Source organism: Chiloscyllium plagiosum, chromosome 16 (assembly GCF_004010195.1).
Source record: "Chiloscyllium plagiosum isolate BGI_BamShark_2017 chromosome 16, ASM401019v2, whole genome shotgun sequence".
Taxonomy (NCBI): domain Eukaryota; kingdom Metazoa; phylum Chordata; class Chondrichthyes; order Orectolobiformes; family Hemiscylliidae; genus Chiloscyllium; species Chiloscyllium plagiosum.
Window position 1 is genome coordinate 44,622,192 of NC_057725.1, and position 24,532 is coordinate 44,646,723.

The window sequence follows — 24,532 nt, forward strand, 5'->3', positions numbered from 1 at the left end:
ACATTGCTTTCTCTCCAAATTTGATCACCATTTGATTGACTGGCAGATCAAAATGCATGGGAGTCTCATTCATGTTTCCAATACCAACCAGTCTATATCTGGTATTTTTATCACTGTTTGATTGTAAACTGCTGAAATGTGATTAGCTTGCTACTGACTTCTGCAGGGTGGTGCTGTGAAATATTGGTCTTCTGTTATAATTGTTTTCTTTGCTTCTCTTCATAAACCTGACACACATTTCAGAGTGAGGATTCAAATTGATTCTTGAGGAACCCTGAGAGTCAATTTTGGCAATTTTTTACTGACATATCTTACAACTTTGTTTTCCAGTTCTGGCCACAAACTAAGCTTTCCTCATTTTGAACATTTAGTCTTGGGAATTTGCCAAATCTATGTGGAGATCTTCCTCTAATTTCTGAAGTTCTTCGCTGATAATCTTGTATTCTCTAGCTGCTGAATAATCATTTCTCTGCTGTACAAACTCAATGACTTTACATATCAACTGTGTTGTATGTCTATTGTTCCTTCTTGGTGTTAAGTTGCTCTACAGAAAGGCAGAGTTGGTGGCCACATAGATCACAGCAGTCAAGTGGTAAGCTTGACATCATACATTCATGAGCATAAGGAATGAACGGCCATTTTTAATGATTTATTATGGTTCTATCAATTGGCAACAAGGTGACTTGGTACTTACTACCTGCTCACTGCTGAAGTTAGAGTTTTGTTTTGCAAATGTTAAGGGTTGACTTATAGATTGATTATTTCTCAAGTAAGTGCTGTAAACTAAAGGTAAAACTAAACTGTAACACAAGTCTGCAGATATGTTACAGGAGAGGAGGGGACCTGGCTCTCTCTTTGGCTGCTGAAATGAAGATAGTTCAATATGTAGCAGCTTCAGTGAAATCCCCAGTTTTAAAAGGACAGACTGAGAGAAAATGGCCTTTTGTAAAAAACTGGTCAACTTGGCAACTGTGCAGGCAGGATTTCCCAGCAGGCCTGCCAGAATAAGGACACACCTTCTTCTGGGGACAGAGATCCTCAGAGGTATGAGACTATTCAATCAACAAACGGCACCCGCCAGACATCATATCAAGAGACAGACATCAAAATGGTACTGAACCTTGAAACTGTGAACAATGGAGCCTATCTAGTTAATGGGATAATGATTTACTCTAATCTGAAAACGGTCATCAAAACTTCAGTTAAGTACATTTGGGATGGTATCGTCACTTTTGTTTCCACGAATGATGAGCTTACACCGGACTGAGCAATCACCGGAGATGCTTTGTGAGATGGAGTTACCTGAGGGGCGGAGCCAACTGGCCCTTTGGAATTGCAAGGGTTAAGTGGGGGGGGCATTTTTGTTTTCTTTTTCACTCTTCTCCCTCTGAGCTTGCTGCGTCTCTGGACACTAACCCTTTGTGGCTGAAGACATCAACCCTGTCTGCGACTTCGGACTTCAGAAGTCTGCAACAACACCCGAGGCAGGGAGGAAGCTCCACTGGACAAACAACTTTTCAGAACCCTTTTCAGGCCTGAGACACTCGTACTCTGAAGTAGTTGGTTTGGCATAGGGAGGAGGGTGGTTGTGTAATTCTTCAAGTATTAGTACCCTATAAATTGTGTAAGGTTAAAGTTGTGTCCACTCTAATATTCTTTTTTTTAATCATAGTATAGAAGAAAGTTTAATCAAAGTGTTGTATGGATTGGGCAAGTTGAATTTTTTTCTGTAAATAAGTTCACTAGTAATTTTGAATTCATATTTGAGCCAGTCTGTGTTCCTTCTGGGTACACCAATTCTGCCTAGTTCCCAGCAGATCCCAGACTATAATTCCATTTCAAGGACTGAAGGGTGATCTGGGCGATTTGAACCATCCACTCAAGGGGAATTGCTAGCCAGGATAAGCAGTTTGATCTCTCTTTTTCTCTCTTGGGCCTACTGCCTGAGTGGGAAGGTACCAGGTGACTGTTGTCCCACTAACAAGAGAGGGAATCACCCAGGCATTGGTGGCAGTCGCGATTACTGTGTGGAGATAAGTTCCGACTTGCTGGTCAGGCTATAAACCATTAGTTTGGTTCAGTGCGCTCTCTCCAGCGGAGTTGCCCTATTGCGGCATTCCAGGTCTTTGAAGTTTCAGAGCCTGCTGGAGAGAGACCACCACAGTAACCGGCGAACCCTAGACACCGGCCTGAGTGCGGAGTAAAGGAAAGAGGCCCTTCCACAAATATGTCACTATGACGAAGGCAATGTAATTTTTCAATTCTAAGGCACTTACCCGAAAGATGAGCACTATGACATGCTGGAAAGAGATGCATACAATTGAACAGAATGGAGACCCTCTGAGCTAACCCAGTCCGGTGTTAGCTATAATGTTCTTGAACAGATGTATAGTTACATTTGGTTCGACACTGACACTCATGCCATGAAAACAGTTTTAATCACTAGTCCAGATATGTTAGACATAGCCTATGAATATGATCCCAGATAATGACAATACCAGACAAGTCAGATTCCAAAGTGAACATTGGCTATAAACAGTATTACCTTGGTGGTCTGTCACAGAAAATAGTCACACTAGGCTGCTAACATGCTTTTAAAGAACATAAGTTCATTACAGAAAAGAAAACTTACATATGTAAGACATTTCAGATAGATCTTACCATAAACAGCAAAAAGAAAGATTCATTCTTTTCTCAGCAATGCCCTTTACAGAAATCAACCCCAGTGAAGTAACGCTCCTTTCTTCAGTCTTTGATTTCATACTCAACTGATGAAGTTGCATACTTTTTTCAGCACATTTACTTGATGTAGTTCTCTCCATTACTGTCTCTCCTAAAGGCACACAGACACGCTACCACAGTGAAATTTCCTCACTGAGCTCTAAAAGAGCTTAGGTTACTTTTCAATCTGTTTAATTGAATGGCTAAAACAACATAAGACTTAGTTCCACTCTGATGACCTGGGGACTCTTCCAACTACAACTGTTGTGCTGATGTTGATTTTTTCTTCTGAACTGCACCTGCTTCTAGCCTCTGACTTCTCTCTTTCTGTAGATTGCAACGACCCAACTCAGTAAAACCTCAGTAATTATCTCACCGTGTAACTTGTCTAAGAATTGGGACCAGACCATTCAGGAGAGATGTTAGGGAGAACTTCTACATTTAGAGGTTTACAGGTGTTCAAAACTCTCTTCCACAAATGGCAGTGAATATGGGATCAGTTGCTAATTTTAAATCTGGAGTAAATACATTTTGAATTGAATTGAATTTATTGTCACATGTACCGAGGCACAGAGAAAAGCTTTTCATTAAGCAAAGGTATTAAGGGGTATGGTCAAAGGCGGGTGTGTAGGGTTAGGCCACCCATTAGCTATGATCTCATTGAATCATGCAATAGGCTTGAGGGGAGCTCATTCCTGATGAAGGGCTTTTGCCAGAAATATTGATTTTTCCCCACCTCGGATGCTGCCTGATCTGCTGTGCTTTTCCAGCACTGCTCTAATCTTGACTCTAATCCCTAGCATCTGCAGTCCTCACTTTCTCCTCCTTGAGGGGCTGAATGATCTATTCCTGTTTCAATGTTTCTAGGAATGCAAAAAACCTTAAACTCCAGTGCATTACTGAGGCTGTGCTGCACTGTTGCAGATGATATCTTCAGACTGAGGTAATAAGCTCAGGTCCTGTGTGTCTGTTCAAAAGTAAATGATTAAGTGGAAGAGCATGCACGCTATTTTTGGTGGCTGGCAATATTTAACCCTTGGCAACAGAATAACAGATTATTTGGTCATTGCCAAATTGCTACTTACGTACAAGTTGGAGGCCATGCTTTCTGCACTACAGTCATGGCTACACTTTAAAAGTATCTAATTGGATGTAAAGCCCTTTGAAACTTCTGATGTTCATGAAAAATTTTTTACAAATACAAATCTTTTTATTGTGTTGTTAATGTCAAATGCTATATAAATGCAAGTTTTTCTTTTGTTTACAACAGATGTATCATTAGTTTCCTTGGAAGTGGCTGACAAACCAAATTACTTCCTTCATACTGGATTTGATGGAGCCCTGCTGCTCAGTAAATGGGAAGACAACAAAACTTTTCAAAAAGAAGCAACATTTATATTCCACAAAGATGCATGGGTTTTAGGATACAATGCCTTTGAGTCTTACGCAAGACAAGGATTTTTTGTACATCAAATGGGCTCCTTGCTGCACCTGATGAAATACAATCATTCAGAGGGTTACAGATATGCTACTCTCTTCCAGCTTGCCGGTAAGAAATGTCTTTGGTTGAAATATGACGACAGTAATGAATAAAAACATTTTTTCAAATGTGTCATTTTAAAGAAGGATCCTACTATTTGTTGTAATTCATTAAAGTGCATTTTGATGTGAAGTTTCTGATGGACAGATGGACATTTTAATTGATAGTTTAATCTGGAGTAATAGTTCTGTTTCTCGTCAGTCAGCTTTCAAATATTGGCTGGATTTAAAATGATAAAAAAGTCAAAGGACAAGAGATAAGAATAGTCCATTCCAGCATAACATTCTAGGCTACAAACTCTTCCTACCCAACACTTAACTGCATTCTGAACAGCATATGTTAGTTCAAAAGAAGGCTCACTGGACCTGAAAAGTTAACTCTGTTTTCTCTCCACAGATGCTGCCAGGCCTGATGAGTTTTTCTAGCAATTTCTGATTTTGTTGCTGATTTTCAGCATCCACAGTTCTTTATTTTTTTGTTTATCGTGCATATGTTTTCTGGCTCTCCCAGCCTGATATTTTAAAACAATATTCAAAATTTATCTTATTGATATAGTTTAATGTTTCTTGATAAAGCAATCCTTTGTTATGACCTTGATGGCTTCACCTAGATACCTTAGGTGGAATATTGCTTGAAATCTTCTTCTGAGACAGTCTCGTGGCTTTCAAGCAGTTAGTGCTGAGCAATGACTCAGCAGAACGGGCTTACAGCTTGGATAACAAGACAAGTTTTTATTACATAGTTGTAACTTTATACAAATTGCATTAACTACTACTAAAATAAAGTAGGTAAGCCACATGTATCTCCATAAGCGGACTGGGTCAGAAACCAATTGCTGTCTGCATCAACTGCCTGATGCAATGCCACTTATCACAATGTGCACAGTTTCATCTTAGCCTTTCATATCCGTTAGCTTATACATATCCATCCAATCATTTTCTCCTCCTTAATTCACCCATTATATAATGGCATAAGAGCTATATTGTATTCAACATTAACATTCTTTTCTGCAAGACTCTATGTCTTAAACACCTCACTTTTAAAAAAAAATACATTATTCTCTATATCTTGTTGTTTTTCACTGTTCTGCCCTACCATTTATTGGTGACGTAAGGGACTCTTCCTACTGATCCATACTGAGGGTAGCATATGCCAATTGTCCGGCCTGTTAGGGGGAAAGTCTGGTAGGCTAGTGGCTGGGCTGCCTCTCCCATTTTCAAGCATCTTGTACCAATCAAAGCTCCATCTTGCCTTCCACCTCAGTTATTCTTCACCCTCTGCTTTCCAAAGGAATGAGGAGGGCTGTCTTAAACCAGTTAATGGCCTGAGAGTGTTTAAATGGCTGCAAGGTGAACTGGCCAAGAAGGTCACAGGCTAGACCCAAAACTTTACACTGGCAGACCCTGGCCATTTAACATACAGCTCATTGTTAAAGTTACCTCAGAGAAGCTATGAAGATACCCAGTCTCATTGGAGATTTGGAAAGACAGTGAAGCACTAAATGTGAAAATATCAAAAATAGTAGTTAGTGAATCCAATTTGGTAAAGTTATAAGGAACATGAATCTAGTGTTTTCAAGAATGGAACAAAATAAATTGCCACATTACTGCTCAAACAGGAAAATGATGTAAAAACCGAAAGAACTGCGAATGTTGTAAATCAGAAACACAAAAACAGAAATTCTTCATAAGAGTTACTCGACCTGAAATGTTAACTCTGATTTCTCTCCACAGATGCTGCCAGACCTGAGTTTTTCCAGCAATTTCTGTTATTGTTTAGGAAAATGGTATAACTTAGCCATTACTATTAAATAAATGATAGAGTGAACAGTAAAAGACCACAATTTTAAGGAAAACGCTTCATGTAATGTGGTTAGAGAAACTGCATATGCTGGAATCCAAAGTAGACAGCCAGGTAATAAAGTAAGTGTAAAAGAGTTGTGCTCTTTGTGTACCACCAGATTAATGCATAATGATTCATTCTATTTTAACAAAATTATATAGCCACCATTGTGGTTTTGGTAGAAGGATAACAGGTAAAGCGCATGTTGGCAGAGTGACCACCCCTGTTTTTATTTTGTTGGTTAATTTGCCTTTCATTGACAAACCAGCAAAGATCTATAAGGACCAATGGCAATCACAATGCAGTTTGCTGATTCTGAGAGAGTGAGAAAATCATCTAGCTTTCAAGTTCAGATAGTTAACAATTGGAGCTTGGGAAGTGGTGAAGAGCCAATCTATGATGAACGGGAAGGGGGATAGGGGAATTTTTTGGATGACTCGCAGATACTTTACACAATCAATGTTTGGATGTGGCAACTGTTTTAAGTAAACAAGCTTGTCAACACTACCAAAACAACAAGATGAATGACGTATTCTTATGATGTTATTGATTAAGGGAGAAATGATAAACTTTAAAAACCTGTTTGAATAGTGAAATGATAAATTTGATGTTCATTTCAATGGACGAAAAGGGCTGACACAAAATATGCCTCTAACAACATAGGATTGTAATTGAATATTAACGTAAAGTTAATCGTTGAAAGTTAGCATGTGACACAAATCCACAATCAGATTATGATTGTTGCGAAAAAGCACTTTTTAAATATGTTTGAAACTTAGATAAGAAACACAGTATTACAGATATATGACCAAAAGAAACTGTGTCATCAAGCTAAATTGCCAAATTGCTCCTTCACAAGGAGCATTTTCTCCAGTTGCAGTTCCTTCAGTTAATAAAACATTCAATTAAAGTGTTAATGATCACATTATGAACTTCACTGTGTTTTTCATTGCATAATGATGGCTGGCTGATACAGCTGTGGTTGGCATGCTCCAACTTTTTAAGAACGACAGATTTTGTTAATATTATGTGACTGTTGTCTGCTAACAAATGTTTTTAATCACAAATTCTAAGAGAGGTGGTCTGACAGGGATCTTGCCACCATTGGCATTTTTAAAAAGGCATTCATACTAGAAATCAGCTTTCCTTGAAACGGTGCCTCCTCCTTCCTTTTAAATGAGATTTAAAAGAACATGCTACAACCTTCAATGATAATCTTTGAAGAAGTGCCAGTATAGGGATCTAGCTCTCAAAGCAGTTTATGCTAAATATCCAACCATACCAATGGAAAACTTAAACAATTTACCTCAGCAAACGGATCAGATCAAATGATCAAGTGGCATTTCATTAATCACCAAATCCAAGGATTCATGTTTCAACATTTTTATTAGCAAAGCTCTGTTGCACTTGCTTCATTCCCGAGTGCACTTTCTTAGGCACAGCATGGACCCAGCATGCTGATGCAGGGTAATTACGCATTCTAAAAATACAGCACCATTTGTTTAAGTTAATGGAAAAGTTATACCGGCTACAGAGTGCAAAGGCAAAGAGAGATTAAGTTTCATGCTGACTATTGTAAATGCCTAACATATTAGATCAAAGATCATATCCAACTGGGGAATGAAGATTCTTAGTGCAATGCAAGGATAAGTGAAAAGAACTGAATAATAGAAAGGATTTCAAGATGAAAAAGCATTCGTCTTTATTCCCTATTGGACAACAGTTTTTGATTATGAAATAGCTGTTTATTTTTCATTTTCAATCGCATGCTTTTCATTCATTCATTTTCTCCATCCCCCCAAAATGACTGCTTGCTGCAATTTTCCTCAGCTCCATCGTTGCCCCTTCATGTTTGAACGAATGGTGTTGGTGGTGGGAGGGTGGGTAAAAAGCAAGACCTTTCCACAGCTGGCCATGTCAATTTTCTTTTAACCTTATTCACTGGCTGAGATGGAATTTACCATCATTGCAAGGTGCTACATCTCATGGCCAGAATAAGTACTGGCAAAAGCTTTACTAAATATTTGTAGACAAAAAGAAAATTCATGAACGCTGAAATAGATAACTGGTCAATCAATATCTGAAAGAGAGAAAAATATGTTAACATTTTGAATGCTAATTATATAATAAGATCTTTTAATGAGATTGGCGAGGAAAGCAAAATGTAAAGAGTGGAGTGGCAGTATGAGATGTGGTTATCCTATGCCAAGCATTAGCCTGTGTAGCTGACTTGCACATTTGCCACTTCAGAAAATGATCTGTTCGCTGAGGCGAATAGAGCTTCAAACTATTTGATTTGACTCAAATCATTCAGTTGTTCTACAATGTCAGAATCATATTCCACTACATTCCAAACAAATCTAAATTTCTTGGAAACATTGAGGTCATTCCCATAATCCATGGGAATCATGGCTGTGAATATACGCATCATGGCCCTAATAAAGCTCTTAATATTGAAAAAAATGAGTTGCAATTTTTGGTTCACACATAATCAACTCTCATTTGTAGAATAAACAAGTAGTCATATAAGTAAAACAATTTAAAACAATTTAAAAATTTAATTAAGAATATAGGAGCTCAAAGTAAAAGTAATCAATGTTTGAAACATCTAATAAGCCATTGGCATCTGCAGGAGAAAGATACGTTAATATTCTGTGAGAAACCTTAAAGAAATGTCTTTATTTATTTACTTAAAACTTCTTTCTTGATTTTGCCGGTTCTGGCATTGTCTACCAAATGATGCTGGGCATACAACATGTCTCTCCAGTCATGCCATAATTAGACAGATTTCTAGTAAACATCAAACAATGCACTCGGTCACCTGTATCACATTAACACTCAGCATAACGAATGTTAGTGTTTTCTTGGTACCTGCATTGATACAGCAACTGTGATGGATGAATGTTTCAAAGCTCAGGAACTGTGTAGCTCATGCAATAATTGAGGTCAATCATTTGCTTTGATAAAATTCAAACTTTGTTTTTGATCTGTGTCCATGTTTGAGGTCACAGTGCTACTTCAGACAAATCACTGTCTTCACTGCTGATCAGTGAAAACATAGAACAAACAAAGTGTGCCCTGCTGAGGGTAGGGGTCATTTGGAATGCATTGCCAGCAGAGGTGGTAGAGGCAGGCATGGTAGATTCATTGAAGATGCGTCTGGACAGATGCATGAGTAGGAGGGGAGTAGAGGGATACAAATGCTTAGGAATTGACTGACAAGTTTAGATAGTACATTTGGATCAGCTTAGGTTTGGAGGACCAAAGGGCCTGTTCCTGGGCTGTAAATTTTCTTTGTTCTTTGTTCTTGTTCTTTGAGATCGAGGAATAATTCCACTATTATCATCACCGAAGAGCTGTGGCACTTAGGTTACCTATTGCTTTGTGACAACAAAATAGTGAATACCAAAGAGTGATCAAAAAAGAACATCTCACTAACAGTTTTCCCACTTTCATTTAAGTAGTCCAACATATTTACAGCACCTATAGGTAATTACACAAAAGGTGGTAGATAAAGTTGGCTAACTGCTGGTGCAAACAAACACAGAGGAATATCATCCCCTAGCAATAAAGACTCAAAGAAAAGGCACAAGTTGCCATTAAATACTCCTGCACACAAGGACTTTAGGAAAGATGATTAGTGGCAATATTAATTGCTGTGAATACTACTGTGCTGACAGACTCTATTTCGTTAGAGTTATACTCCTGGGTGTGTACTTCAAGCCAGGAATGAGTGACAGATGAGTAAATCTGCAAAAAAAGTTACAGAATAGAGGAATACTACAGCAACAATAATACAAATCTTCAATAATGCCAAGTAGACGGGTATGGTTAATAAAGTGTCACATGGTAAGTGACAGCAAAGTTGAAGTGGATGGAATAAAATGGGCAGTGGCAACATTGATACAAAGTTGGTTTCCAGTGACTGGAAATAAAACCAATGTTGAACAGTTGTTTCTAATAGTAGTATACACTAAGGTTGCTAATAGTTCAATGTTCAGGTTTTTACTTTTGGTAATTTATATGTCTTGGATATATAGGATGCAATTTTAAAAATTGTAAATAGGACAAAACTTGGAAGTATTGTTAACTTTCCAAAGTTATAATACACTTCAACAGGTTTAGACAAGCTGGTAGAATGGGTATGCATATGGTAAATGAAAATCAGTGCAGAGAAGTGTGGAGCAATACATTTTGGTGTAACTTTGAGAAGAAGCAATATAAACTAAAGGGTATATGCTATTTTAAAGATGGTGCAGGAATGGGCCTGGTGTTTATGTGCACAATCCATTGAAGATGGCAGGATGAGAAAGAGGTTAAAAAGACGTACATAAATCTGAGGCAGAAAGTACAAATGCAAGGAGGTTGTTGTGAAACTTAATGAAACAGTAGTTTGACCTCAGTTGGAATGTTGCTAGTGCTCTTCAGGGCACTTTACAAAGGATGTGGAGGCATTAGTGAGACTACAGAAAAGTAATTGTGAGAACGGTTCCAGTGATGAAGGACTTCAGTTGTGAGGATAGGTTGTAAAAGCTGGGTTCTCCTTAAAGAAGACAGACTTGATAGAGATCCAAAATCATGAGCGTCCAAGCAAAATAAATAGAAACTGTTTCATTAACAGTAGGTTCAGAATTGGAAGATAGAGATTCAAGGAGGCTATCAAAAGACCAAAGGCAACATGAAAATATATTTTCCAAATGGTTACGATTCAGAATGAGTTACTTGAAGGTTTGGGGGAGTCAGATTGAATCTTGGGTTTTTTAAAAGGGATTTGTATAAGTACCTTAAGTGGAAAAGAAAAGCACATTTTTAAAATGTTGAGTATTATCAGAAGTGTAAAAGTGTTATTAACTTAACACCATCTTTATAGGCAACTAGTACTTATACTATAACATGTATTGCTCCAACAACGTGCAAGAATGTCAACACCATCCAATTCAAAGCAGCCCACTTCATTGGCAATCCATCCATCACTTTAATTATTTACTCTATCCTGTACCAAGGCACTGTGGAAGAAGTGTATAACTTGCAAATCCATTGACCAAACCACTTCAAAGAGCAGATCCGCAGATACATGGAAACTCCACACTGCAACTTCCCATCCAGTTCACATACCATTCTGACTTGGAACAGTATTGCTGTTCCTTTAAGTGTCACTGAGTCAAAATCCTTAATTCCCTTCCTAACAACACTGTGAATATACCCACACCACAAGGCCTGCAGTGGGTCAAGAACAAAACACATGGCCACCTTTTCTGGGCAATTAATACTGACCTAACCGATGATGTCCACATTGCATGAAAGAATAAATTTAAAAATAACACTAAGGAATAGCCCCTCTTTTTTAACCCAATTGGAATAAAACTTCACAGGCAATGTTACTCTGTTCTTTAAGTATAAATTTAATTGTGCCAGAAACAGTCTAAAATTATTTTTATCTCCCATAGACTTAATTATTTTCTTTTCATTTCTCAGCCTGATAATTTATATATCTTGAAGTGTGTTCTACATTGATAGTATTACTGGTAGTCCTAACTCTAGTGAAAGATGGGTGAAGCTTCCAGGTCCTTCCAACATGTCATAAGTTTGATCTTTGGTCTGATCACATGCTTGCCCCTGCATCCCAACATAATGAGTTTTGACCTCAAGCTATATTCGCTCCCTCTCTGTCTGTCTGTCTCTCTCCATCTCTCTCTCTCTCTCTCTCTCTGTCTCAGAGCCTAGTAAGAAGTCATATGACACCAGGTAATAGTCCAACAGATTTATTTAAAAATCGCAAGCTTTCAGTGTGCTACCTGATGAAGGAGCAGTGCTCCGAAAGCTTGTGGTTTCAAATAAATCTATTGGACTGTAACATGGTGTCATATGACTTCTGACCTTGTTCACCCTAGTCCAACACAGCACCCCCATATCATCAGATCTTAGTAAACTAATATTGTTTGAGAGTTTTGAGAGATCTCTTAGAAACCCTTCCTCTTTCAAAGTCCATTTCCATGGAAATGTGAATAACATTAGACTTGTATTCAAGTAGAGATGCTGATTTAGCTATCCTTAAGTGACTAGCTCTTTCATCTTGTAACTAAATGGACATTTTTAATCAAAGCTTTTTACAATCCAACATTTGCAACACTTTTCTGGGAATCTGGAGTTTCATGGTCTCTCTGCTCTTAGTATAAAAGCTGCTACTATTGTCTCCAAGTGAAATCACCTTACTGCATCTTCCCAGTAAAACAATATGGCGTCCTTTAATCTCTTAGCATCAAAATACCTGACTTACTGTCAGGTACTCCTCAAAACTGATGACACAATAATCTAGGAGCTAAAAGATGTCTTCATGTTGCTCTTGAATGTTCGCACCACTACCTCCCCAAAATCTTTTAGAATGCCTTTGAAGAACTGCAAGTGATCAAAATTAGTGAAAACTTGCATTGGTGATTAATTTGTTTGGAGATGCAGCCAGATTTATGGGAAGGATTGTTTCAAGTGACATATTTTAAAATAGCACAAATTATTCTGAATACTCAAACTGCATGAATATTAATTGTACTTAAAATTTGGGTCGATGGCTTGAGCTGGTGATTTTTGGTAAAATGTATTGTATAATTGAGATTCGTGTAAATCATAATGCTGTAAATGATCACATGAGTCCACCAGTAAAAGAGGAGATACCAGTCTAGAATGAACATGTGAAGAGGTAAGTCTTACATACCAAAGTAGTGAGTTGTATTTGAAGAAGCAACTATGTACAGATGAAAATGGAGAAGTGCACAATTGAAGAGCCGTACTGAAGCAGCCTCAAAGATAGTACTTATGCAAATATCCACAACTTGAGACACTCTGCTGCAGAGCCAGGATTAGAAGCTGAAATAGAATCCAAAAGACGTCACTGAAAAAGGAGTAGTCTGAAGATCAGATGGGACATAGGAATATTGCAAAACAATAACCGAGAAAGAAAAACAAGAAGACTCTGAAGGGCATGTAAACAAACCTCAAAGGAATTTGAAGCCTAACCATAAACCAGCAATACTTTGGAGAGGAAAACACTGCATTGAACACTTTGATGGCAGAAAGGAAAGGCCCAGGTACTCACCACGTCAGTCAGGCACAGTAGTCCAGTGTGATGGTAACTCCCATGGAGACCTTAGCATTAGGTCAATATTTGGTAATCCAAAGACCCAGAGCAAGGCCAGAAGTAGCAATTTCCATCAATTGTAGAGGAGCATCAAGTTTGTACATAACTGAATAGTGCCATCAAGTTAGCACATTTTAGCTGCTGTAGTCCAATAACTTATAATATTCTACTAAGGCAAATGATGGATTAATGTTTTACAGTGTATGTCACCTTGATTAAACAATTTGTCATGGATATTAGCCCGATAAGAAAGTTAGTGATAGAAGGGGTAAATTGAATCAGCAATCTCAACATTTGAGATAAGTAATGGAAATCTTTTTAGGGGGTATATCATCTAGCAGGATGTTATAGATATGGAGCTTTGAAGAATGAATTTGTTGGAGACCATATAGTTGTGAATGTGATAAATGGGAAGTTATCAGAATTTGTTCAATTCAGGGAGGATTTAATGTTGGAAAAGACAATCCAATTCAATACTCAGGCAGAAATCAGGTCCAATAAATAGTCAGTATTGCAAGGAAACATTGAGGGTTCTTCTGACATGGTCAGATGGGTAGGTCTTTAGATCACATCATCAATATCCTGAAATCCACCAAAATGCCAAAAGGTTGGAAAACAACATTAGTGACTATACCAAATTGTACAAGATGTGACTCAATCAGAATTGCAAGCACATCAAAAACTCTAGTGGGAGAACTGAGTGTATTAGTGTTGCTGATTGGAAAACTTTCGTAGCTATCATAGGTTAACATCATTGACTTTAGTTCATAAACTAAAAATGTTTTTGCAAAAGGACAATTTCCGAAACAAATTAAAATCAGGCAACAAAGAAAAAATTCAGACCATGAGACCAGAAAGAATAGGAACACGAGTAGCCGTTGGGCCCTTTGAGTCTTTTCTGCCATTCAATGGGATCATAGCTGATCCAACATTTCTCACGATCACTTTCCTGCATTTTCATGCAACAGTTGATTCCCCTCATGATCAAGAATCTATCTTAGCCTTTACTACGCACAAAGTCTCTGCCCATACAACTCTCTGTGGCAGGGAGTTCCAAAGGCTCCCAACCTCCAGAGAAGAAATTCCTTCTCATTTCAGTCTTCAATTGGCAGCCCTTTATTCTAAGCTTATGCCCTCTGGCCTTCAACTCTCCAATGATATTACCTGTCCAGCCCCTTAAATATTCTATATGTTTAATGAGATCATCTCTCATTTATCTAAACAGTTCCAACCTGTTTAGCCTTTGCTCATAAAATAATCACCCCATACCAGAAATCATTCTAGTGAAAACAAAAAACGCTAGAAATCACCGCAGGTCAGGCAGCATCCGTTGGAGTGACGGCAAGCAAACATTTCAAGTCTAGTTGACTCTTCATCAGAGCTGCCTGACCCATTGTGATTTCCAGGAATTATTGTTTTCAGGACAGTATCTACAGTAATTGCTCCTGTCATCCTAGTGAATCCTCTCAGAACTGCCTCCAATGAAATGAAATCTTGCCTTAAATAAGAGGACCAAAATTGCTCTTAGTACTCCAGATATGGGCTCACCAGAACTTTGTACAATTGCAGTAAGACTTCCTTCCTTTTATACTCTATCACCCTTGAAATAAGGGCCAATATTCCATATGCCTTCCTGATTAACTGCTGTTTGTTACCTTAGTGTTTCATGCACAAGTACCTCCAAGTCCCTTTATGTTACAGCTTTCTGCAATTTCTCTCCACTTAAGTATATTGTGTTCTTTTGTTCTCCCTTCCAAAATAACTTCTCATTTTCCCACATTACATTCTGTTTCCCAACTGTTTTGCCCACATACTGAACTTATCAATATCTCCCTGTAAACTGTATCTCTCTTATAACCTACATTGCCACCTATTTTTGTCATCTGCAAATTTGGCTACAGTATCTTCACTTCATTCCTTCAAGTCACTAATATAAAGAAGGTAAAGACTCAGAAAGTTGAAGGCAATATTTCTTGACGAGGTCAAAGAAAGTCAAAATAGATTCTGGATCAGATTATGAATGTGCAGATGTTTGAAACAGAATTTAACCTCAGCACACAAGCCAATCTTTCAATCCAGACAGACAGCATGCTATCATAATCTGTTTCAACCAACTTCCCCGGCATCTACCACACTTTACGTAAAATAAAACTTTCCTCATACAGCTTTAAACTTTTCCCCTCTCACCTTAAGCCTATGAAATTTGAAAATTCAAAGTTTTTTTTAAAACACCTGCAATACTAGGGTTTGACCCTGGGTCAGGAGTGTGGTGCTGGAAAAACACAGCAGGTCAGGTGGCATCCAAGGTGCAGGAACAGCGACATTACGAGCAAAAGCCCTTTATCAGGAATGAACCTGGGTCCCCAGAAACTGGATCTTGAGATGAGTAGTGAGTGATAATACCACTGGGTCATCACCTCCCCAAAATGGGCATAATAATATCCCAGTTAGATAGCATCACTGAAAGCAGGAACATCTCAACCAGTGACAGAACTAATGCAGTGGTGCTCAGGGCTTGCAACGTGTTCGCATGAGGAATGGAGAACAAAATTGTATTTGGACCTTATCCACTTAAACAAAGGAGTAAGAAGAGAAATTCATGCTTTTTCATCCATCGATGATGGTTTGTCAAAATTAGCAAAAAGCAGGTTTTTCATATTGGACACAAATAGTTGGTTCTGGCTGATACCCTTACACAAAGAGTCAAGGTTGCTGATCATAACATGCAAAACTTATTTGCGATCTCCTTATTTTCCATAATTAATTTTCCAGACTAAATTTCTATTGGACCAACATTCACTTTATTAACTCATTTTTTAAAATAGCTATAGCAATGCTTAATATCTGTTTAGCTTTATTTCTAACTAGTTTTCCTGTGTATTCCAATTTTCCCTCTTAAAGTTTTGGTTATTCTTGTTAAAAATTCTGAAAAAATGTTCTAACTTGTCAAACAACTTTGCATAATAAGATGATTTTCCTTTATGTTTTTTTATCACCTACAACTTTTTTTAGTTGATCACAGACAGCATGTTCTCCCCTAAGAATGTTTTTTCCTTATTGTAATGTATCTTTTTTGTATATTCTGAAATATCTCCTTGAATGTCTGCCATTGCATCTCCTTGAATGTCTGCCATTGCCATTAACCTGTACTTCTATGCCCACATCATTGGCCTTATTTAAGTTTAAAATGCTAATCTTTGACCCTCTTTGTTTTCCCTCAAATAGAATGTAAAATTCTAACATATTTTGATTGCTGCTACCTAGCAGAAAGTGGACGATAATTATTCCAATCTCACTGAGCAACTCACAGCCTGCTCTCTGGTTGGGTCCGGAATGTGCTGTGCAAGGAAAGTATCCTAAGATCTACCATAAACTCCTCATCTATGCTATCTTTGTCTATCTGATTTTTTCCAATCTATATCTAGATTGAAAGCTCCCATGGTTATCGCTGTACCTTTCTGATGATATCTGAATGCACGGTAAAGTGAAAAAAAACACAGCCATAGAATTAAGAATGTGTTAAAGGTAACACAGAATGCAAGTATTACATTATATGAAAAATGCTAATTCTCTAGAACAATGATTACATTCTGAGGGCACATTATCCAAGAACAAGGCAACATGGCAAATGTGAGGATGGTAAGAGCCATTAGGGAATTTTCAGCACCAAGGTTAGTGAATAATGTACAGAACTTCTAAGGCCTGGTAAATCAAATGGGAAAGTTTATCCCCAGTTTGTCCAGTCTTACTCAACACATAACAGAGCTTTTGAAAAAAAGCCAATCAATGGTATTAGAGTCAGGAACAAATTGCTGCTTTTGAAAAAAATAAAGAGAAGTTCCTTTCAATTGATGTTTTAGTACATTATAATTCAGGCTTATTCACTACAGTACCCATAGATGCATTATCCAAAGCAGTTTGAACAGTCTTTATTTAAGTGCAAACTGATTGAACACAAAGACTGGTCTAATTTATGTTGAGAGTTTTGATGGAGACTGAACATAGGAAGCAACCATAGAGGAGGTCACGTGAGCAGTTTTATGGGAATGTGAAAGGTTTTCAGCACCTCATGGGCCTGAAATTTCAGGCTGGATGAATCACAGACTTTTGGCAACATTATTAGGATTGTAAGTAATCTCAAAAATGTTCCTTTTGTTCAAAGATTCAGGCTTAGGCAATTATGGTATAGTCTTTGTTCCAGGCATGACACATGTAATGGCAGATACACTTTTGAGACCAATGAATCAATCTGAAAGAATATCTTAATCTCGTAGAAAGTGACAAATCTTATTCTGTGGCTAGAACCAACACTTTAGTGGCAACTGAGGGTAAACTCAGACAAATTTATATCGCTCAAAAAATATGCACAAAGGTTAGATTGTTCTGACTGCTAAATTGGGACTAAACATAGTCCAGTAATCATGTACCAAAAAGGTAACATGGGCAGAAAGAACATTTGATAATATTGGTGGATAACTGTAGAATGTTTATATCAAAATTGATGTGCAAAAAATCCAACAGAAGCTCCACAAAGGACGTCTAGCTATTTAGATCTGATAATCTCTGTTGGCCAGGCATTTTGAAAAGCACACAGGATTATGTTTTGTTGCAATAAACATGTGATACACACACAGCCAAGTGCCTCTCTATTTAACAATTTCGTCAAAATGTCTGGAAAGACCTTGGGAAAGACTAGCAAAGGATTTGTTTCATTTTAGAGGGACGATTTGTTTAGTCCCATTTCATTATTATTGATGATGGATTGAAATAGCAAGACTCACCACAGGAGACTCAGCACTGAAACTGATCTTTGTGATCTGCAGTTTTCCAGAAGAAATAACATCAGACAATAGATCTCTATCAATTCATTAATGATAATTTCAGGAAGTTCACTTTGGAGGTAGGGATCAACCACGTGACAAATTCTCCACTGTATCCTCTGTTGAACTGGAAGATGGAAAGTGTATTAAGCCTGTTGATTTTATGATGCATAAGAACCCAGACTCGGTTAGCCAACCCCTCCAACCGCAACAAGGACAGAACGCCCCTGGTACTCACCTTTCACCCTACCAACCTTCGCATAAACCAAATCATCCGCCGACATTTCCGCCACCTCCAAACAGACCCCACCACCAGGGATATATTTCCCTCCCTATGATGCATAAGAACCCAGACTCGGTTATAGAGCAACACAATTGACTTAATATTCACAATTGACGAAAGTGAATTAATTGATTTCAGAACACAACCTCAAGTCAAATGTAATCTCTCAAGAGTATGATAAGGTAAAATGATAATCGAAAAGCTGCAGCAAAGAAACAGCAGAGATGGTTCAACTGTAGACATGAAAGCCAAGGCAGAATGTCTAGTGAAAAGACACAAATCAGAAGCCACAGTCATTACAGACACACATCAACTGAGATGTAATACTGTCAAAACCTGAAGGACATTCCAGAGGAACAGAAAGGCATTGTTCTTTCTTGAATCACGAAGTGAGACTGAGTACGCTAATCACTGAATATGAGACAGCCATAATTATATAACATTAGATAGAGTACAGAGTGTTACAATTATGGACACAGTACAGCATCTTTACCCTTGTGTTAAACTCAACTGATCCATGTCAGGACTCATTCAGTCAGAGCTTCAGATCATCTCATCCTGTGAGGTTTTTCCTGGAGGGAGTGGGGAGAAAGTTAAAACAATTTTAATGATAAATATATTGATGGTTACAGAACCATTGCTTGTAAGTAAAAGTAAACTACTGAAACAATGTTGACTAATTGTGCAGATGTTGTATGATGTGATACATGATAATCATTACATAATCCTGACATCAGTAAAAGAGAAGACACCAGTCTAGAATGAGCATGTGAGAAGTCCCTACTCTAAAAGCTGTATTTGAAAACCTACTATGTCCCAATGTTGCAGACGTGTTCCGGTACATAAGGAGTTGAAGAGCCTTACTTAGAGAGATGGAGCAAGTAGCCTCAGGGATGGAGTTTCTGCAGACACCCACAGCCTGATGCACTCCAGACCAGTATCCCACTATATCAATAGTAGTATTGGCTTAAAGTACAAAATTAAGCAAAATGTGGCAAGTACTCAAACAACCAACCAGAAACACGAGATCAGGAAATTTAAATGGAAGAATAACACAGAAGTTTGGTAAAGATTCAAGCTTATCAAATGGTCAGTTTATTTAGTGTCATTTTCTTCTTGTTATACTGTTAACGTTCAGAGGCTCATGATAATATCTGCTGCCAACAGGTTAGTAACGTGTTTGTGTCTTATTGTATTAACTCAATATAGTGCTGCAGACAGCAGATGGCACTATTTGTGTTCTAATTATGTGTTAATGTTTCTTCATTTCATGGATCATAGGACATGTTATTAACATGAATTTTTTTTAACTTATTGTTAATTAAGTTATCCAGTCTGTTTTTAATTGCATTACCTTTTATATATTATCCATTATTGGAAGAAATTGCAGATTGATCTTTTAGAAGAATTGGACTAGATATAATGTGCCTTTTGGAGGTAGGAAGAAAGGCAGACAAAACCATCAAATAGGGCATTGTTCCATTTGTGGGCGACTGACTGTGTGGAGTTTGCACGTTCTCCCCGTGTCTGCGTGGGTTTCCTCCGGGTGCTCCGGTTTCCTCCCACAGTCCAAAAGATGTGCAGGGTCAGGTGAATTGGCCATGCTAAATTGCCCGTAGTGTTAGGTAAGGGGTAAATGTAGGGGTATGGGTGGGTTTCGCTTCGGCGGGTCAGTGTGGACTTGTTGGGCCGAAGGGCCTGTTTCTACACTGTAATGTAATGTAATCTAATCTAATCTAATCCACTATCTTGGCCACAAATGCTCCCACCACAAATTTACAAGTAGCAGAGGAGGCATCAGGTGAGCTGTTCATCAACTGGGCAGTTAATGACCACTTAAGGTATTCATTCTACCACCACTCAGACATAATAGACAGTGGGGAGGGTCTGTATCTAATACAGCCCAATAGGTTTATGCCTACCAGCTCGTCATCAATGAAGTGTGGGACATAAAAGGGGCTATTCCTCTATTTCAGGTCTCAGGTGCCAGTTGGAAAATCCTCAGTTTGCAGTCTCATGTCCACCCACCCCACTGCCCTGACCAAAACTGGGTCTTTCTTCCTTACCTGAAATCCTTGGAGGTCTGGGTTCATTGCTGATTGCTTCTTCCTTGCCTCAGCTGCAATACCAGGAATGGTCACTGCTCCTGGTAGCTCTGCTGGTATTGCAGACTAGCTGGTCTCCAATTATCTAGTATCGCTATAGAGATGGATGGAAGCTTGACATTATGACAATTAAAGGCCCATTGCTAAAAGTTAAGCAAGCTGAGCCAACCAAGCAGAAGCATGCTGTCTGTCCATATTTTCTCTGAGATGCCGGGAGTCCACTCTCAGCAAATAACTCAATATCTCTTAAAATTTTGTGCAGTGTACTTAGTTTACATTGATATAGATTGTAAATATTTGAGATCTCAGCACAGATCCTCTTACTGATCCCTTTGCTTTTTATACTACCGATCAGAAAAAGGCCCATTTATGGCTATTCTATTTCCTGTTAGGTAATCAATTCTCTATCCAAGTTAATGTTACCTAATTATGCGACACCAGGAAAATGCTCTCTGGAAATCAAAGTACACTGCTTCCTCAGGTCCCCAAAATCCATATTGTTTGTTACTTTTACAAAGAACTTGAAGTTAGTCAAATGTGATTTCCCTTTCAGAAAACCATGTTGACTGCCTGATTGCAATGAGATCTCCCTCCCTGACAACAGTTGTTACAGACAGCCCTCCAATAATTAAATCTCTATTAAAAAGCATTAAATCGTTCTAAATCATGGACCTGAAAACCTGACTTGTCAGCCCCACTGATAGATGCATAACTTTACACGTTTGTGGCATTGTTAGTTTAACAAGTTCATTTCAGTACTGCCTCTTGATATAGACATTTTATTTTCTATTTGAATTAGAACAAACTAACTGAGAAATTTGATTTTACAAGCTTGAATTTTTTTAAAAGAAATTAAAACTGCCAAAATACAATCATTAGGCTGATAATGGATGGCATGGTGACTCAGTGGTTAGCACTGTTGCCTCACAGTGCCAGGGACCTGGGATCGATTCCACCCCTGAGCGACTGTCTGTGTGATTTTTGCATGTTCTCTCCATGTCTGTATGCTCCAGTCTCCTCCCACATTCCAAAGATGTGCAGGTTAGGTGGATTGGCCATGCTAAAATTACCCACAGTGTTCTGAAATGTGTAGGTTAGGTGGGTTAGCCATGGGAAATGCAGGGTTACAGGGGTACGGTAGGGAGATGGGTCAGAGTGGGATGCTCTTTGGAGGGTTGGTGTCAACTTGTTGGGCTGAATGGCCTGTTTTCACATTGTAGGGATTCTATGGAACTGGCAGTGAGAATAAAGACTTAAATGATGAATGCTATGAAATATTTATAAATCTTTATCAATATCTATAAATTTTATAAGGTTTGTTCAAATAAAAATTTGAATCTATAGATTGAATACATTGAACTAGCATGTATGAAAGAATGGAGCAAACCTTTACCATATGGTAGCACTTCCAAACAAGTAGGAATTGGAAGGCAATGAGTCCAGTTCCAGACAGCCCAGTATCTGCTGTTGGGGTCTGACATCCGTCTGGACAGAGCAATCAATGAATGAGTAATAGTGGTCACACTTGAGTTTTAAAGATTTTCTTTAGCCATCAGGTCAACACATTTCAGCATGAGAAAATGGGATTTCTAAGCCTTAAGATGGGCACAGGAGGCCACATCTGTTGTGAAGAGTAGATGGGACTCCTTACTCTAGTTATAGCTCACTTAGGAGAAGGCATTCTGAAAGACACCAGCAAATCACCTGTGCTAGTGTTCACTCATAATTGAAGAATTTCATGTGATACTTGAGTTAGGGTCTGTCCAATGACAGTAATGACATATGGAAGAATATAGCTTCAATGTAACATGCTGAGAAGTTGGTGACAGATATGCCTATCTCTCCCATTCTTCTTCCCTTCATCTTCCACAAGAAATCCTGTCTCACAGCAATATAAATGACGTGGGGAATGTTTGTATGCTTGAAATCTATGAAGCTAGAACACACTGACATTTGTTTCTTGTAAATTTTTAACTATATTCTTAATATTTATGTGTTTTTTCTGATAGAACAAGTGTATTGATTATTTTGCTTCAGAATGTATTACATTACCTAATCTATATTAGCATATTTGTTGTCAGCGATTTTCCAGCTTCCAGCTATCCTTAAGTGTTTGTTCACTCTGGTAGAAATCTCAGCAATGGACTTTAATAGATTTATAGCCAGAGAGACAAATTATTGATAACACAACAGCAAAACTTCCAAACTAATGATGTGAGCTAATTTCACAGTATTATAAAAACAAAACTCTTCTGCAGTTGAGCAATCTCCACTCTTCGAATGTGTTGTAGATTGGGATGGCTGATCCTCCAGCTTTCTATGTGTGACAAAAGAAGTTCTGAGCTGGTTGATTCTGTCTTCAGGACAAGTTGACAATTCCTCCCAATGTTAAAGCTAACATCAATATTATTTTAATTAGTAATTTTGCACTTTTTTTTATTCATTCACAGGATGAGGGTGTTCCTGGCTAGGCCAGCATTTATTGCCCATCTCTAATTGGTCAGAGGCAATTGCTGTGGGCCTGGAGTTACATGTCAGGCACGGTGGCTCCGTGGTTTGCACAGTTGCCTCACAGTGCCAGATACCCGGGTTCAATTCCACCCATGGGTGACTGTCTGTCTAGAGTTTGTACCTTCTCTCTATGTCTGTGTGGGTTTCCTCCAGGTGCTCTGATTTCCTCCCACAATCCAGAAATGTGCACGTTATTTGGATTGGCCATGTTAATTTGACCATAATGTCCAGTGATGTGCAGGCTAGGCCGATTAGCCATGGAAGATGTGGGGTTACAGGGATAGGGTAGGCGGTAGTGAGTGTTGGGGGGAGATGGTCTTTGGAAGGTTGGTGTGGCCTCAAATGGCCTGCTTCCACACTATAGCGATTCTATAAAATGTAGGTTCGACTGGATAAGAATGGTGGTTTTCTTCCCCAAAGGGTATGAGTAAACCGGTGAGATTTTTCAACAATGGATTCATGGTCATCATTAGACTCTAAATTCCAGACTTTTTTTATTGAATTCAAATTCCACCATCTGCCATGGCAGGAGTTGAACCTGAATCCCTGGATAATATCACTAGTTCCCTTGATTGCACCATATTACTTTTTGAAAAATAATATGGATATCTAACCAAAATAAATGTGGTGCAAAGTCGTGATCAATTGTTCTTTGCCTATTCACAATATACTTGGCTGGTGAGCAACAATTTGTCATATATAAACATACACTATGATCTAGTTAAGGACAACATAGCTACACAATGCAACCAAGAGTTCTAATGAAGTGGCAGTTCCAAAATTATAATTCTTCTTTCTCATTCAGATCATAATTAACCTTCATATTTCTCACTTGTTGTTTTTTATTTCAGAATTCTGGCATTCATGATTTCTCTTTTTGTCAGAGTATGGTTGTGAACTTGTATTCTATGGCTTGTATAGCTTAAAACCTATTCTGAATTAATGAAAGAGATGTATAAAATAGACTTGATTATATGTATGGAATAAGAGCTGTTTTTTGACAGGTGTTGCTCATTTTCACTGTTGCATGATTTCAGATAAATATCTCCACACCCCAGCTGTGGAATCTCATGCTGAACATTAATCCTGGTTCACTGATTTAAAACAAAAATACATTGAAACACAGTTCATTAAATAAAAACTGAATATTTCAGATCCAGAGCTAATTTTAGAGCAACATGACACAAGAATCTGAAAAAGAAAATGTAGTTACAGTCCATTCCCCTGACCAGTTGTTAATTTGAAGTGTTTGATGTTAATGCCTCAGTTCAATTATTGTGTTCAGTTTTTATACCTAACTATAGCAAGGATGTCATCACGTTGGAGATGATAGAGCAGAGATTTGCTGGATTGGTACCAGGTACGAGGAACTTCAACCAGTGGACAGACAGGAGAAGTTGGGTTTGTTCCTTTTACAGCTAAGCAGGGTATCAGGAGATTTGATAGAGTTGTTCAAGATCTTGAAGGAGTTTGATAGAGTAAATAAAGAGAAACTGTTTCCCATGGTAAACTACTTCACAGATTTAAGGACTGTCCAAAGTACCTTGAAGTAACTTTTAAAATAAATACAGCTAGTTG

General features: G+C 38.2%; 1 protein-coding gene across 1 annotated transcript in view; it reads left to right on the plus strand.

Annotated features, from left to right (window-relative positions):
- otog (otogelin) overlaps nt 1-24,532 on the plus strand; it is a 217,220-nt gene that overhangs the window by 120,351 nt on the left and 72,337 nt on the right. The window contains exon 32 of the mRNA XM_043706414.1: nt 3,992-4,270. Coding sequence (XP_043562349.1) covers nt 3,992-4,270 — 279 coding nt within the window. The remainder of the gene's footprint in view (nt 1-3,991; nt 4,271-24,532) is intronic.